The 18,193-nt window shown below is 32.9% G+C and overlaps 4 protein-coding genes and 1 pseudogene across 5 annotated transcripts; 4 read left to right on the forward strand and 1 right to left on the reverse strand. All coding sequences in view use genetic code 12, as the record gives it.

Moving 5' to 3' along the window:
• The first annotated feature begins 4,431 nt into the window (after positions 1 to 4,431).
• On the forward strand, positions 4,432 to 8,083 carry J8A68_004623 (annotated as a pseudogene). Its single transcript has 3 exons — positions 4,432 to 6,046; positions 6,527 to 6,547; positions 6,741 to 8,083. Coding segments are annotated over exons 1-3 (2,979 nt in total).
• A 601-nt stretch (positions 8,084 to 8,684) lies between these two features.
• J8A68_004624 (ubiquitin-protein ligase) lies at positions 8,685 to 10,484 on the forward strand (the record flags this gene model as incomplete). The annotated part of the gene is made up of 1 exon (XM_049408602.1): positions 8,685 to 10,484. One exon carries the CDS (start codon positions 8,685 to 8,687, stop codon positions 10,482 to 10,484), a length of 1,800 nt encoding a protein of 599 aa, XP_049262082.1.
• A 126-nt stretch (positions 10,485 to 10,610) lies between these two features.
• Positions 10,611 to 11,741, reverse strand: J8A68_004625 (peptidylprolyl isomerase; the record flags this gene model as incomplete). The annotated part of the gene is made up of 1 exon (XM_049408604.1): positions 10,611 to 11,741. The coding sequence occupies one exon, from the start codon at positions 11,739 to 11,741 to the stop codon at positions 10,611 to 10,613; it is 1,131 nt and encodes a 376-aa protein (XP_049262083.1).
• A 175-nt stretch (positions 11,742 to 11,916) lies between these two features.
• Positions 11,917 to 13,074, forward strand: J8A68_004626 (uncharacterized protein; the record flags this gene model as incomplete). Its single annotated transcript, XM_049408605.1, has 1 exon — positions 11,917 to 13,074. One exon carries the CDS (start codon positions 11,917 to 11,919, stop codon positions 13,072 to 13,074), a length of 1,158 nt encoding a protein of 385 aa, XP_049262084.1.
• A 461-nt stretch (positions 13,075 to 13,535) lies between these two features.
• GEA2 (Arf family guanine nucleotide exchange factor) lies at positions 13,536 to 18,158 on the forward strand (the record flags this gene model as incomplete). The annotated part of the gene is made up of 1 exon (XM_049408606.1): positions 13,536 to 18,158. The coding sequence occupies one exon, from the start codon at positions 13,536 to 13,538 to the stop codon at positions 18,156 to 18,158; it is 4,623 nt and encodes a 1,540-aa protein (XP_049262085.1).
• Positions 18,159 to 18,193: the final 35 nt, after the last annotated feature.

Here is an 18,193-nt window from a genome sequence, read left to right on the forward strand (position 1 = left end):
TGAAGCAATTTGGAGGAGGGTCGAAAATTAGCCGCCCACAGAAATTCCTTTTTGTAAACTTGTGTTTGTAAACATCACAACCACAAAAGCGAAGCTGAAGCTCATATTTCAATCGCCAATAAAATGAAATGCACTGCCGTTGAGGTCCCGTGAATTACTCATAACATTGTCAGTAGCTTGTGTTGCAATATTGAAGGGTTCAAGTTTAGCTGACATCCGTATAGAACCTCATATAAGGAAATTTTCACAAATGTATCAAATCCTCAGTATTTTTTCACAAAATTGATATATAGTATTAGATGCATGATGAGATAGACCAATGGATATAGACTCTCTTCATTAGACCTAGTGGAACAGCCGATTTGACGTCAAATTAGATTTTGATCACATGACAAAAATCACATGACTTTCGTGTGACTTTCACGTGTGTCTGGTTTTGTGTTACTTATGTCACGTGAATTATGTCACATGATTTGCACGTGAAATCCCGGGACCGCCCAATTCCGTAAGCCGTTTTAATGCACCTGGCGACAATTTGGCACAGTTAGTTAGATCTTGCACCGCAAATTTGTCTTTTTTTTTTGTAATTTTAAGATCTAATGTTCGATCCATGCATTGGATATTGACATTTATTCGTGCTTAAACCTATGAAATTTAAAGAAAAATGGAATAATTCGAATTTCACGTCAAAATTATGAACGTATCTGCTTGTTTTACTTATATTTGGTCTTGTTTTACTTAAAATTAAAAAGCGATTGTAGGACCAATTTTTTGCAGCAAATGGTATTTTATTTCAACAAATTCTTAGGCAGTGAAAACTATAGTAAAAGGAATTCTTTAACATTTTCCCCAACTTGGATACTGTTCCCTATGTTATATCAACGAAAGGAGATTGCTCTCTACATTATAGGAAGCATTTTGGAAGAGGGTCGGAAATTGACCGCCGAAGAAAAATCGTTTTTGTAAACTTGGCAGTCACAAAGAGATATTTCAACAACCAGTATTTCAACCGCGTGTTAGTCAAATTGATAGATCAAGGCCATATTGTGATTATAAGAGAAAGGACATTACTTTCCACACTATGTGAAGCAAATCAAAGGAGCGTAGAAAATTAGCCTCCCAATGTAAATCCTTTTTGTAAACTTTGCAACCACAAATAGCAACAAAAACAACAACCCCTTACTGTTAATTAGAGGGTCAATTATGTGAGATGGGGTATATTCTCGGCTTTAGGGAATATCTAGAACACTGTTTGGGAACGATTCTGGCAGTATTGATGGTGAGTTTGTATTGGCCGCCAAAATTATCAATGCTGCTTGTATCCTTCTTTTTGTGTTTGTAAACTAGTGTTTGTAAACATCATAACCACAAAAACAAAGATCGGACAAGGTTTTCAAATACCAATAAAATGAATAATACCGACAATGACATTCTCTACTTCACATGGAGCATTGGGTCATATCTTAAGGTTAATATCAGAGGCTTTGCTTGACTCAGGGGGTCAGCAATTGCTCATATATGAATACTTTCAAAAGAGGAGAAAGCACTTCTTCTTTCTTGCTATAATCCATATATTATCTAGATATAGACCAGTATAATCCAGAGATAAGTCTAGCTTACCTATACCAGCTGGGACTGTCGAATTAATTCCAATTTAGAAATTGGTCACATGATTTGACTCACGTGCAAAGTGTCACCTGATATTCACGTGGAATATCACGCCCGCCCAATTCGTTAAGACTTTTTGCTTCAGCTTGCGACGTTTTGGCGCAGTTAGTTAGATTTTTTACCGCTAGAATTGCCCAGGTTTTTTTGCAAAATAAGATCTGATGTTCGACACCAAGCCGTGCAACATAGTATTTCTATATGGAAATCTAGCTAAAATAACCAAGATTATTAAATAATGACTTATGCAAGCTTCATAAGAATGGAATATCTATATAATATTTTGTTGTAGTACCTTTTCTGGTGTTGAAATCGGAGTTAATGAGTGAAAGAACCTGGTTGATACTGATAAATCAGAATGAAAAACGCATTTTGTACCCTTTCTGAGGGTTATTGTGTAATTCGTGATATGATCTGATTCTCAACCTAGGGCCTATAAAGGAGTCTATATATTGACTTATAAATTTATTCTAGAGTAATATCTCATGGGACTACCAAAAGAAACGCTATCAATGGGACTGCTAGAGGTGTGCGTAAGGTTGTTTTGTTGCTAATTGAGAAAATAAATCAACATGAAGAGTTTATCTCTATAAAGGCTAAGACCCTTGTTGTTGTTTATCGACAATTAATTCCAAGTTGCGCCCTTTCAAGTCTCAAAGAGTCTGACAAGCTAACAACCTAAACTATCCGGTTATCATAAATCTAATGTCATCGGCGTTTTGGAAAATGACTGAATTTGTCATATAAATAGGAAAGTATATTTGGTGATATATTCCCATTGTGGATATTAACAGTTCATTAAATTCGAATGTGATGATAAGAAAAGGGAGATTACTTTCCACACTATTTGAAGCAAGTTTGAAGAGGGTTGTAAATTAGCTGCCGAAAGTGTACTGTATGTAAACAAGAGTCCATGACTAAAAAGATGGTTATGAGCATAAAACCCTTTAACCCTAAGATTTTAAAGTTTAGAATAAATGGGATTTAGGTTTGCTATACAAGAATATGTAAGAGATCAATTGAATTGGGTTTTGGAAGTGACCTCAACGATGATTTCATGGTTGTTGGATTAGTCATCATGGCTGCAAAATTGTGCTTGGTTCTAGCGGTGGGGCCGCTGATCATTTTCTTCTTGTTGAGATTGTTCAGCCTTGATTATAAGAATGGTCATATCGGCCCGACCTACTACTCCGAAATGCAAGTTAAGAAGGAGGAGAAGTAGGAGGAAGGGGATGTAGGAGAAGCTGTTGATCCATTTACGTAAATCCTAATACATACGGAAGCCCGACCAATGACCGGGATTGTAAAAAATCACGTTTTTTCTATTTTTTTTAATCTGCACCAAGAAAATAAACTAAATGAAAAAGAAAGAACATGAGCTTTTCTTTTCTTGATGTCATAAATTTCTAATTATAGATTTATTTTAATGATGATGATGGCAATGGCTTTGGTTTTAAACGAGGCTATAGTATAACGTATGTTCTTAACCTGTAAAAAATGCAATGCAAGTGATAATCGTCGCGATGGATCCGAATTTGCCTTTGCCGTGAGCAAATTTCAAAACGACACTTTATACTCCTTTTTTGCAGTACCACATTTACGTGTCACAGCCAAGCAAGTTAAGAAATGAATTAACGAATGAATGAAATAAATTAATATTGTAAAAATAATTCTTTTCGTCTTTAGAAGAGAATGAAAATTTCAGTTTCTTGTCACAAAATGAATGATATATACATACTATAGGGGTTACATGTTTATCGGAATGAATAGGAAAAAGTGGGATAAGGAGAGGTATTTTAAAAAAGGAATGATGATGTTTTATGTTGTAGATCTGACTCATCATTCGGCTGAGTTTTTGAGTTGAGTTGACAGGGAGATACAGTGCAAGGCAACACTTGCTGAAAATTGCAACGTGTAAAAATGTTTCATTTTCCAATGAATTTAGTAAAGAATTAGTAAGGAGAGAAGTCGTATCTTTTTTTGTCGTAAAGAGCATATCCCTTGATATGTTGATAGTATAGTCAAAGGTCATTTAACAGTCGTAATAGAAGGGTAAAGATGAGCAATATAGATCTGTAATATTTAAATATCTAAATAATCAATTTCAATTACGTAATTCTTTTTTTTAATAGAAAAAAAACACTTAGGGAAATTATTATTTTTTTTTTTATTTTTTTAAATTTAATGTTTAAATTTAAAATAATTTTATTCTCCAACATTGGAAAAATTCATTGTTTTAAATTTGAGATGAGATGAACAATCTGAAATGTCAGTTTTTAATTGTTCTTCTATTCGCTTACAAGTGAGTATACAGTTTATCTCTGATTAATTTGATAAAATGCCAATTAATTCAAAGTGTGGCTATGAATATGAGAATTATATACAAACGACAAGAGAATAATAAATGTTCAGTCGGTTAAAACAATATTTTTTTTTAATTTTGCGTAATAAATAAATAAATTTAAAAAAAAAAAATAATCTAAAATGTAAAAAAAAACCAAGGCTGAGTTTACATAAAATAAAAGGTAATACAGCAAATTATTAATCAAAACGTCATTCACTTCCTTTCATTTTATTTAGTATTATTATTTACAGTTCGCTGTAAGTCTTCTCATTGTTAATTTGAAAAGACGTTTTAACTCCTTTTTATATAAACCAACCATATTCCTTCAAATTCTTCTCCACAATCAATTGGCAGAATTTTATTATAAAAATATTTACCCATTTATAGATTTACAAGTTACAACACATCACAACACAACAACAATGCATATAAAACTGATTATATTTATATTATCTAGCTTATTAATATTCACAACTGCAAAGAATCAAAATACAATACCTGGTGCTCATAGAATAGATTTCAATGTTCGTAGAGGAGATTCAAGAGATAATTTATCCCCAAGGCATGATTCAATGCCAAAATTAATTAAAAGAGATACTCCTGATGGTTCAGTTGAAATGACTATAAATAATAAACAAACATTTTATGAAGCGGTTTTAGAAATTGGTTCTAATAAAAATCAAGTAGGGGTATTAGTTGATACTGGTTCTTCTGATTTATGGGTCATGTCTCATGATGTTGATTGTTTTGCTGAAAGTACTCTGAATCAAAAAAGAGATAATAATAAACATCAATCACAACCACGTGATGTATTTTTCGGTTTAGGAACAGGGGTAATACGAAGACTTTTCCAGAAAAGACAAGAAGAAGAAGAAGTGAAACCTCCGCCACCTCCTACAAAAACAATCCATGAAAAACTTGAATATATAGTTTCAACTGTAATAGTATCACAAGCTCCCGGTACTTTAGCTCCTGCTCCTGGTGGTGGTAACACAGATAATAGAAACGATTGTACTTCATTAGGTTCTTTTACAACTGAAGATTCAACTTCTTTTAAACAAAATTCTTCAATCCCATTCTTTCAAATAGAATATGCTGATGGTACTGAAGCTGTTGGTATTTGGGGTCATGATAATGTCGTGATTGGTGATGTTCAAATTAATGATTTATCATTTGCAATTGCTAACAAAAGTTCTTCAGATGTAAGTGTTTTAGGTATTGGATTACCAGGATTAGAAACTACAAATCAATTTGGAATCACTTATGAAAATTTACCATTAAAAATGAAATCTCAAGGATTAATTAATAAAAATGTTTTTTCATTATATTTAAATGATATGAGTACTGATTCAGGTACAATATTATTTGGTGCAATTGATCATGCAAAATATCAAGGGAATTTAGTCACTTTACCAATTGTAAAAACAACTGGATTTTCACAACCAGTAAGACTTCAAGTTAAAGTAAATTCAATCAATATAACATCTGGATCTCAAACCATTTCAGCAATGTCTACTGCCAATACTGTCGTTTTGGATTCAGGTTCAACTTTATCATATGTTTACCCTAGTGTATTAACTGCTATAGGGACAGCTTTAGGTGGGACATATTCACAACAAATTGGAGCATATGTGGTTTCATGTAGTGTTCCTAGTAGTGTAGCATTACAGATTCAATTTGGTTCTAACACAATTACTGTCCCTTTGACTGATTTAATATTACAAGTTTCGACAAATCAATGTGTATTGGGTATTTTAGCTCAATCGTCAAGTTCACCATATATGTTATTTGGTGATAATATTTTAAGAAATGCTTATGTGGTTTTTGATCTTGATGATTATGAAGTTTCAATTGCACAAGTCAATTTTACTGATAATGAAGATATTGAAGTTATTACAGATAGTGTTCCAACTTCTGGTTCGTCTGGTACTAGCAGTAGTAGTAGTAGTAGCAGCAGCAGCAGTGGCAGTAGCAGCAGCAGCAATAGTAATAGCAACAACAAATCTTCAGGATCACGTATTACATCTAACGCTATTTGTATTATCATTATTAGCATTTTGGTTTCATTATTAATGTAAATGTTCTAGTTGGATTTAGAATATACAATTACGAGGAATGATTTTTTGTTTAATTGCATGATTTTTTTTGGGTTTGCAATCTTTTATTTTGACTAGTGGAAAGTATTTAGAAAACCGTAAATGGCTATATAATCTATTAAACGTGGCTCCATTGATATGCGTAGCACATATCTTGTAGCAATTTACATAGTATCTAGCTAAATAATTTAAAGTCGTTTCTTTTTCCCAATTTTGAACTTACTCTCGGACCCTTATTTTCATTGAAATAATCTCCTATCGATCACCCAAAACATTTAACATGTTAACTGGATCGGTCCCTAGTAATATGCGAGTATAGATACATCTTCTATAGTGCAGAAGAGACGTGAGTGTCCAAGTTCTGTCAGCATGACTATAACGTATGACTTGATGCCGAGTCATGATTATTTTTTATGCATAGAAGATTTAGGCTTAACCTGCAGTATGGAAGTCGGAAAAACTTCAGCAAAAAAAATATTCTTCCGGAAAAATAAGTCAGATCATGTATCATTTTATTACTTAATTGCAAAATCGTTATTGCAAATTATGTCAGAGATGAGTTAATGCTTTATTTATATAATGGGATTTGCAGAGTTTTGCAGAACTATGCGTTGTTTATTATTAGCCGTCCAAAGAAATTATGATTTTAATTTTGGTTTACTTTATTTTGCAACTTTTACCAGTCCTATCTCAACTACGAGACGAACACGAGGATCCACCATTCAAACTAGACTTTCTGGTTGAAAGATTTCAACCATCACCCCGATTAAACAAAAGACAAAATGCCGGTGAATTTTCAATGAATATCCAAAACCTTCAAATTCGTTATCTTGCCGAATTACAAATCGGTTCCAACCACGAAACAATCAAAGTTGCAGTCGATACTGGTTCATCAGATCTATGGGTCATGCAGCAAGATGTTAATTGTACTGCCAACCGTCCTAGTACATGTACAAATCTTGGATCATTCGATCATCATTATTCCAATACATTTAAGCAAAATAAAACTGCCCCTGGTTTTCAGATCAATTATGTTGATGGATCAAAAGCAATTGGAATCTGGGGTCATGATGAGGTAATGGTTGGAAATCAATTGATTGAGGATTTATCATTTGCAGTTGTGAATGAAACATCCTCAACTATTGGGATTTTGGGAATTGGATATCCTCAAGGACAAACAACTATGAAATATGGATATTCTTATGAGAATTTACCGTTGAAATTAAGGAATCAGGGGATTATTCAAAAGAATGTTTACTCCGTGTATATGAACTCAAGAGATGCTATTGCGGGGTCGTTATTGTTTGGTGCTATTGATCATGCGAAATATCAGGGGGAGCTAATTACGTTGAATATAACTAATCGTAAAGGGGGGTTAGCTAGATTAATGTCCATGGTTGATCAATTCCAAATATCAAAATCTGTATATAATAATATACCGATCTCAATTCCACCATTTGAAGTTCTTTTTGATACTGGTGCAAGTTACAGTTTCCTCCCACAACAATTAGTCGACTCAATAGGAATAGCATTAAATGGAATCAAAATGGATAATGGGGATTATGAAATAAATTGTGGAATAGATCCTTCAATAACTTTACAAATTGGTTTCCAGGGTCGTTGGATAAATATACCAGTCTTTGATTTATTGATTAGGAATACTGATGGGAGTTGTAAACTTGGGATATTTCCTCAAGAAAGGATAAATGGTTTAGCAATATTTGGTGATAATATTTTAAGAAGTATATATTTGGTATTTGATTTAGAAGATCATAAGATTATGTTGGCACCAGTTAATTATACTGACAAAGAGAATATTGAGATTGTGGGGCCGGCATCTTCTATAGATGAAGAGGAAGTCGAGATTAAAGAAGATGATAGTAATTCTGAAAAGAAAGAGTCATTGGGAAATAGAAATCAAATCTCTAATAGATTAATTTACATTGCCTTGGGTTTATTTATAGTGAATTTAATTTAATAGATGTCTACACAGCTGGGATAGACCAGCAAGCAAAGAGAGTGAAGATTAATTATATGATGATGAGTTATATCTGATCTATTGTATGTACAGTACAAGTATTTGATAAATGACCTTGTATGGAATCTTCTAGAACATTCTATCGGCCAAGACTGATTAGATTGACATTTGGCTGCCCCACTCTTTGAATCCACAGCCCACAAGACAATAAATGACAACCTTGTTCTTATCAAGAGTACACTACAACATACACTGCTTAGCCTATCTCTTCATAGACTCTCTTAGTGACTCTCCTTATCTATAGACTTCTCTAGAAGAAGTACCAAGGATTATCCTTTTAAAGTCATTAATTACATCATACACTTAATAAATATTCATGACCAATTAATTTTCCACACTCACCGGAAAAAGAAGAAAAGGACACAATTTTTTTTTTGGCTCTGATTATTAATAAGTAATTTNCACCGGAAAAAGAAGAAAAGGACACAATTTTTTTTTTGGCTCTGATTATTAATAAGTAATTTAAGATCAATTATTTCGGGAATTATAAACTTATTCCAATTTTAGTTCTTTTTCCTTTTAAGGTTAATTGTATTAATTAATGTCAACCCCTAACAATAATAGAGATAGTAATAACTACACTGACAACAACAACAACGATAATAATAATACCAATGACACTACCGACAATAACGGCAATCCTCAAAGACGAGAAGTAAGACTTTTTGATCGGATTTTAGATACATTACTTCTGGCCCAACGAAGGCTAAATAGACCACAACGACAACAGACAGAACAACAGTCACAGCAACCTTCTGGAGATTCAGCGAATGTCAATATGGAACAGCAACAACAACAAAACCAAGAACAACCACCTGCATCTCAACCAACAACTTCTCAGCCGTCAACTGCTCCCGCCGATGCCATGGATTCAGAAGAAAGTCAAACAATAAATACTGAAGATGACCCTAATCAGGCAATCATAATAACAGTGAATTATGTATTTTCAGATCAAAACCAACCAAATAACCCCAACCGGGCCGGATCATTAGTTATGTCGTTACCCAACAATGCATCAAATAGAGATCCACGAGTAATTCAAGAATTCATAAGATTGGCAACTCAAATGGCATATAGTTCAATATTAACTGGATTAAGTACACAATCCGGAATCACGGTAAAAACATTCACATCATTCCCAGGGGTTAAATTAGAAGATTTGGGTGAGAGTAAAACATGTTCAATTTGTTTTGAATTATTTGATGCATTGAAAGAGGAGGAACAAGTAGATGATCAAGATATGTCAGATCATACAGTTTCTCATAAAAAGAGACGTTTGGCAGATCTGACTGGTTTAAGTACGGCAACTTCTTCAAACATTCGTCCGGATGATTCTTCTACACAAACTGAACAACAAGGACCGATTTTTCTTTCTGAATATTCGGAAGATTTTGGTCATATCCCGGTCAAAATGCCATGTGGACATATATTTGGGAAAGATTGTTTATGTGAATGGTTAAAAGGACATGCTACCTGTCCGTTATGTAGGTTTTCCGTCCAAGAACAAGATGAACAAGAAGCAGCTGCAGCTTCGGCAGCATCAGCATCGGCCGCTAGAAGGAGAAGACAACAGAATCAACATCCACTGACTTTGACAATATTTACTATTCCAACTGAGTCGCCTGTGAATGTAGCCAGTCCATTTACTAATATAACTATTCAAAATAACATTCATGACGAACCTGTGAATGAACCGGTACCTACTGCTGCGGCTACCCCAACTACTGCCACACAACCAACTACTGGTATCCCACAACCACCTCACCCTGTGATTACTCCTATGGCACCCCATCCAGTTAGAACAGTTTCAACCCAATCACCGCCACCGGGAACACCAACATCTCCAACCGATCTTCATCACTTTGGAATTGATCACCCTTCACCATCTTCATCAGGCACAACAACAACTCCAATTAGAAGATTTGTTAGACCGTCAGGGGGGACTGTTTGGCAAGAAGATAATTCCCCTAATGAGCCATTATCACATGTGATTGGATTCTTGAGAAGACAAAGAAGAGCACAACGAGATCCAGGAATAATCCAACCTTCTTCACAGGCGTCATTATTTCCTAGTGGGGTGTCCAGTAGAAGAACTGAAAGTGGTGGTGATGTAACTACAACGCTTCATCAGAATAGTGATGATGGTAATAATAATGATAATGATTATTCACTGCTTTTACATGGGGTGGAATTGAGGAATTTATTTAATGACTCTCCAATGTCGTCAAGAGATGAGCCTATGGAAGATGCAAGTGGTAGTAGCAGCGAGAATCGCGGTATAAATGAAGAGGCAGCGGGAAGCAGCAATAATAATAATAATGACGACTCGATTTCTGATTAGTAGTTTGATGTTGGTGTTGCATGGCATTTTGATTTTTGTGTATTTATTTTATATGTAGATAGTGTATTTAGGGAAGCTAATAAAGTTCTAGTATATATACATATTATATTACAACTTTCCGTTGGATTAACCGAAAAATTTAGAATATTTGGCTCTTTCTTGAGCCTTTTGTTGTTCCAATAACTTTTCAGCTTTATCCTTTGCTTGGATAATCAATTTATCTTCGGGTATCAAGTTGTTTGCATGTTGAAGATCATCGATTGCTTGTTTATATTTTCTTGTGTCGATATAGGATGAACCCCTTCGGAAATATGCTTTTGCCCTTTCTGGATCAGAAATATTTGTCATATCCAACAAATAAGTACAATAATTTATTGCTTTGGGATAATCTTTCAATTGTAAACAAACCAAACTAAGATTCAAATATATTTTCTTCTTCAATTCCAAATACTTTTTAAACCATTCTGGTTCTTGATCTTCATCGGGGATATATTCCATAACGTATCTAAGACATTTCCTATATTTCAAAAACGCTTGTTGTTTTTCACCAGCTTTGAACAACAAAGTTCCACTTTCTTTAATCCGTTCAGATGCTAAATAAACCGATTCGGATGATTCCTTATCAATATGTCCATCATCATCGGGATATTCCTCATATATATCTCCACCACGGGTATCATAACTGGCATTAAAGATCGGGATCTCCATTCCTTCTTTCCATTCCCCACAATCGGCAATTATAACCTTATCCAAAGGCATGTATTCTTTATTGGTTTTCATTTGTTCAATTTCACGTACCACGGATTTCCCATGTATGACTCGACCAAATACGGAATGTTTGCCGGTTAGATGGGGTTGTGGATATGTGGTTATGAAGAATTGCGATCCATTTGTATTGACATCTCCGTCGACATTTGCCATACATAATTTAAATGGTTCATCTAATGGCTCGGATAAGTTTTCCCCTGGTATTGGACCAATGGTAGATATGTTGCCTTTTCCGATCAGATTTTGATTAATTGATTGGTTGTGACCATTTTCAATATCGCCTGCTTGAATTACAAAGTTTTTTATAACACGATGAAAGATATTGTCCTTGTAAGAAGGGTTGTCGGATGTTGTGTTGCATAAGTTGAGAAAATTCTCGGTGGATTTGGGTGCAAGATCATCATATAATTCAAACACTATTCTACCTAATTTGGTATCATTAATGACTATATCCATATAGGCATGAGGTCTGATATGTTCTATTTTCATTGTGACAGGGGTTTGCTATATACAAGGTATGAATGGTGATAATGAATGATGACGTGAAGATGTGAAGATGAAAGTGAAAAATTCCGAAAGAGTCAAGAAAAAAAATTTAGCAATTAAAAAAATGGAAACATTATGGAATGAGATTTGGGATTGATAAGGTTTTATATATTGAAAAATGCTTAGAAGGAGGATACTATTACAGGGTAGTGTTAACAGATTCTATTCAACTGGTAATAATTATGAATTGCTTTTACATAATGCTCAAGAGAATATTAATCAATTATTAGAAAAGAATGATAGATCATCTTATATCTTAGCTCAATATATTCCTGAACCAACCAGAAATGCATTTTTAGCAATTAGAGCATTTAATCTTGAAATCAATAAGATTAATGTTGGTGGTAAGAATATGGGATCTATTGCATCTAAAGCTTCAATACAAATGTCTAATAGATTAGGAGTTTCCACATCAGATTTGAAATTTAAATTTTGGCAAGATTTACTTAATAAAATCTTTATTGAATATAATGATGATAAAGATATTGGAGAACCAATTGCAATTTTGTTAAGAGATGCTCTTAGGAATGATTTAAATTTGGATATAACTTATTTTAACCAATTTTTATCAACTCGTCAACATTTCCTTAAAACTGGTGGTAATTTTAATAGCGTAAATGATATTTGTAGTTATGGTGAAGGTACTTATTCGCAATTGAATTATTTAACCCAAGGGTTATTATTATCACCGAGTATATCACCAAGTGCTATTAAACTACTTGAGTATTCACCTGATTTACAATCAAAAATAAGTGATATTGCTGCTCATATTGGACAAGCAACAGCAATTGGTTCTATGATTTTAGGATTAAATTATTATGCATCAAAGAGGAATCAAATTATATTACCAATTGATTTAATGACAAAATTTGAATTATCACAAGAGTCGGTATTAAGATTATGTCAAGGACATATTCAAGATAAACAACAACAACAAGATATAAGAGAGAAATTAAAGAATGTTGTTTATGAAACTGCAATAGTTGCCAATGATCATATTTTAACAGCAAGAGATAAACTTTTGAAATCTAAGAATGAAATAAAAGAAATCTTAAATCAACATCCAAATGATCAATTGTTAATTAAAAGTAGTAAAAAATGGAGAAAGAATATACCTGATGTTATATTCACTCCATTTATGGTTTCAATTCCAACTACTTTATATTTAAATAAGTTAGAAAAATATGATTTTGATGTTTTCCATCAAAAATTACAACAAAAGGAATGGAGATTGCCTTGGACTTCATTTAAGAGTTATTATCAAAGAAGTATATAACCCTTCCATTGGATAAAGCCAGGGGCACCATCAATCGGCGTGATCTTTTCCAATTAGTTCTTGAGATGAACCAATTTCTATAGTAACACAGCCAAAATTGACTCGGCTAGAAAACCTCATTGAAGCCGGAAGGATGATATTTCCTTTCCCTATAACTTATCGTTTTGTAAATAGAGTTACTTTTGTATACTTTTATTCTTTTAATAGAATATCTTTTCATGTGTTAATATTTGAAATACTTTAAATAGAAACAGCGACAGAAAAAATCTTAAACTGAACACGAATAATTATTTTACCACTCAGCAATTTGATCTTTTCTTTATTAATTACTAAAGACAATTAATTATTATAACATCAGATCTTATTTAACTGTGTTTATTTAGAAAGAAGAAGGTAGAAGAAAAGGAAGAAGATACAAGATGATCAATTCATTTAAAGATTCTCCAATAACTTCACGTCCAATGTCTTCATCATTAATGTCAAGACGTCAAATCACGACAACTTCTAGTTTTATTGCTTATCCTAGATCTTATCCATTCATTAGTATGGATCCAACTACATTAGTAATAAACGAATGTATGGCAATGGCTTCTGCTATGAGAAAAATGAATAGATGGTCTCAAAGTGGCGTTGCGGCAATTTTAGCTGCTGGTGATATATTTGGTAGTAATAATGGGGATGATGATGATGATGGATTAATAAGCAGTTTAGGTATTACTTCAAGTGTTCATCCAAATGGTAAAAGTAGTAATGAAAATAGTCGAGGAGGAGACTATTCAAGACAAGGAACGCCAATTGGAGGAAGATCATCTACTGCTCATAGATCTTCTTCTTCTCATGACAATCCGTTATTAGCTTCCTTTTTACAATTGAAATCAATCCTTTGTGAAGCTACAAGTGTAGATGATATTGATAGCTTGACATTATTACAACCTTTCTTAATGGTTATTAAATCATCTTCAACTTCAGGTTATATAACTGGATTATCATTAACTGCAATTTCAAAATTCTTAAGGTATGAAATAATTTCCCTTAGATCAAAAAATTTGCAAAATTCATTAATTCAAATAATTTCTTCATTAACTCATTGTCGTTTTGAAGCTGCTGATCAAAATACTGATGATGCTATATTACTTAAAGTTTTAAGATTATTAGAAGAAATCATTCAAAGTCATTTGTCAGAATTATTACCAAATGAAGTAATTTCAGAAGTAGTTCAAACCTGTTTGTCTTTGGCATGTAATAAAAAAAGAAGTGAAGTATTAAGAAGAGCTGCTGAAATGGCAATGGTTTCAATTACAATTAAAATTTTCAGTAAATTAAAAGATATTGAACCAGAAACTGAATTTGTTGATGAATTAAAAACGGATTTTTCAGAAACAAAATTACCGGAAGATATTATTGGTGGTACTGATATGAAACCATCTGGTGTAAACACACCAAGAGAGCAGACCGTGGAGGCTCAGGAAGAACTCGATGTGGGAGCAGCAACCGCAGATAAGAAGGAAGCAATAGTGGAAAGCAGCAACAATCAAGAAAATAATACCGAAGAGTTTACTGAAGAATCCTATGGAATTGTTTGTATTAATGAATTTCTAGGAATATTAGTCTCGATGATTTCTCCTTCAAACCAATATCAACATATGGAAAGTACAAGAGTATTTGCTTTAAACTTAATTAATACCGCAATTGAAGTATCTGGTTTGGTAATTGCTGTGCATCCTGCATTATTGACTTTAGTATGCGATCCAATCTCAAAATATACATTACAAATTATAACAACTACCGATTCACCTGCACTTTTAAAAGCTTCACTTCAATTATTTACAACGATGGCAATTGTATTAGGTGCACAATTAAAACCACAATTTGAATTATCGTTATCTTTAATTTTCCAATCTATTTTGCCAGAATCGACAATTACAAATCAAAGTGAAAATATCAAAGGAGCTAGTATTTCCATTAGAAATCCACAATCTAAAGAATTATTGATTGAATCTTTAAGTTTATTATGGACAAAATCTCCAGTATTTTTCACTAGTCTTTTTATTGATTATGACTGTGATTTTGAAAAATCTGATTTAGCAACTAAGATTTTGGAATTTTTATGTAAACTCGCTTTACCAGAATCGGCAATAGTTTCCACTGACAACGTTCCACCAATTTGTTTAGAAGGAATTTTATCATTTATTGATTGTACCAATGAAAGAGCCAAATCATTGGGGAAAAATAAAAACCTTTTACCATTACATGAACTAATTGAAAAAAGGAAAAAGAAAACAGCATTTGTTAGATGTACAGATATCTTAAATGAAAAACCTCTGCAGGGGATTAAATCATTAGCAACTGAAGGTTTTATTAAAGATGAAAATGATTTACGTGAAGTTGCTGAATTTTTCTTTTCAAAATCTGGTAGATTAAATAAAAGAATGTTGGGAGAATTTTTAACAAAACCAAGTAATTCGGAATTATTTGGACATTTTATAGATTTATTTGATTTTACAGGTTTAAGAGTTGATGAAGCATTAAGAATCTTATTGAAAACTTTTAGATTACCTGGAGAATCCCAACAGATTGCAAGAGTGGTTGAACAATTTGCTACCAAATATGTTAGTTGTTATACAACTTCTGAGCCCCACCCAAGTACTCCTTCCAAACGAAGTAGTGTAACCAGTGAGAATTTTGAACAAGTTAGACCTGATGCCGAAGCTGTTTTTATATTATCATACTCAATTATTATGTTGAACACTGATTTACATAATCCACAAGTTAAAAAACAAATGACTTTTGAAGATTATAGAAGAAATATTCAGGGTATTTATAATGGTGGCGATTTCCCAGAATGGTATGTCTCAAAAACATATCTGACTATTAAAGATCGAGAAATTATCATGCCTGAAGAACATCATGGAACTGAAAAATGGTTTGATGATGCTTGGAATAATATGGTTTCAACTCAAGATTTTAATGCTGCTCATCAACCTGAATATGATTTTAGTAAAGTTGAATTATGCCAATTTGATAAAGAATTATTTGGGGCAATTGTGGAAAAATTGATTGATACGATATTTAGGGTATTCAAAGAAGCTTCTGATGATCATATCATTACTAGATTGATGTCTTCGATTGACAAAATTGCAAATATCTGTTTACAGTATGGATTAGATACCTTCACAGATAAATTAATTGATTCTTTATCGGAATTAAGTTCCTTGATGAATCCAGGGGCAATCCAACAAATGTTGAACAATGATGAAACTGTACGTACTGAAATCCCAATTACTCAAATTAAGATTGAAAAGAAAAATGAAGAAATTACAGTTAGTGATTTGGCAGTATGGTTTGGTCGCGATTTCAAAGCACAATTATCAGCGGTTGTTTTATTTAGACTAATTAAAAAGAATGATTGTCGAGTTTCTGCATCTTGGAATAAAGTTATACAAATAATATTAAGATTACTTGAAAATTGTTTAGTGAATCCTAATTTATTCAGTGAATTCCAAAAGAAAATTAAGCTTCCTCCATTGCCTAAAGTAAAACCACGTTTTATTATCAAAAAGACTAAACCATTAAATAATTCAGGTATTTTATCTACATTTTCATCATTTTTGAAAGGCTATTCGGATGAACCTCCAGAACCTACCGATTCGGAAATTGAATCAGCATTATCAACAATTGATTGTGTTAAATCACTTAATATTGCGGGTATATTTGGGATCATTTCAAAAAGCGAACCAGATGATTTGAAATTATTTGTGGAATTATTATTGAATGCTTTACCTGAACATTCTGAAAAGACAAAAAGATTTTATGAAACAGAGACGTTATTCTTGTTGGAGGTTTGTGTGTGCTTCTGTTTGTTATTGCATGAAAAGTCTTTAATTGATAAAGTTCTTGCCAAACTTGATCCTCAAGAGATATCCAAAAAGGGACAATTAAGATTAGTGACATACAAATTATTGTTGATTAGATATAGTGAAGGAACAGATATGTTGGTACCAACGATTAAATCTTTGGAAACATTTGATAAAGAAATGATTAGCAAACAAGGTTCACAAATACTTCAACCGTTATTATCTTTAGTTGACGATGACTCATGGTGTTGTAAATCTCTTCTTAATGAGGAAGAATACTGGAAGTCTTTAAGATTATTTGGGTCTATTCAAATATATGCCAATGATGTTCTTCAGTTTGTTGAAGGTATTATATTAAATGCATCTGGAGATATTACTCCCCAGAATTATGTTTCTGTATTGGGGTTGTTGGATGAGATATCGTCCTTGGGAGCAATTGGATCCCAATTTGAACAAGAGAATGATAAATTGGGAAATCCACTGATTGATAATACATATTTTAAAGATTTGGTCCAGCTTTCGAAAAGATCTATCAAGTTAACTTCAGAATTGGGTCCAATCGTAAGACGAGAAGAATTTAGTGAAAAGGGAATGTCATATTCTCTTTTGCAAGCCTTAGCTCATCAATGTTTTAATCCTTGTCGCGAGGTCCGAGACTTTGCTGTGAAATCACTCCAAACAATATCCTTGTCCCTCGAGAATAATGATGATATATCTGCCTTTGGGATTTTTGAATATGGATTACTCCCATTATTAACTGAATTGACCAAATTAGACATAATCCAAACTGATATTAATGGATTTTCCAAAACGCAATTTGATTCATTTTCATTGGTTAGTAAAGTATTTTTAAAGCATATTGATGATTTTAAGGATAATGAAACTGAAATTGTCTGGATGAGTTTATTAGAAAATTTTGCAAAATTATATGAACTTGAATCTAAAAATGAACGATCAGAATTTAATGAATCAGGTTCAGAATTGTTAAAAAATATGATATTGGTGTTACAAAGTAATGAATCATTAACAGAAGCAAAACAAGATCTTTGGAAAAGTAGTTGGGCAATAATTGGTGCTATCTATCCAGAATTGAAAAAGGAATTCAATGGAGAACCGGTAGATGCAAGTGATGTACAAGAAAAAGAGAAAGAGGCTGAAACACAGATTCAGCTTGATGACGAATTTCTTCCTGATAACTCTGAACAGCAGGGAAAAAGCCAACAGCAGTAGTTTTATAGGTAATACTCGGACATAATTATATGTAG

Source organism: Hemisphaericaspora subhashii, assembly GCF_019202705.1.
Source record: "Hemisphaericaspora subhashii strain CBS 10753 chromosome Unknown scaffold124, whole genome shotgun sequence".
Lineage (NCBI taxonomy): Eukaryota > Fungi > Ascomycota > Pichiomycetes > Serinales > Debaryomycetaceae > Hemisphaericaspora > Hemisphaericaspora subhashii.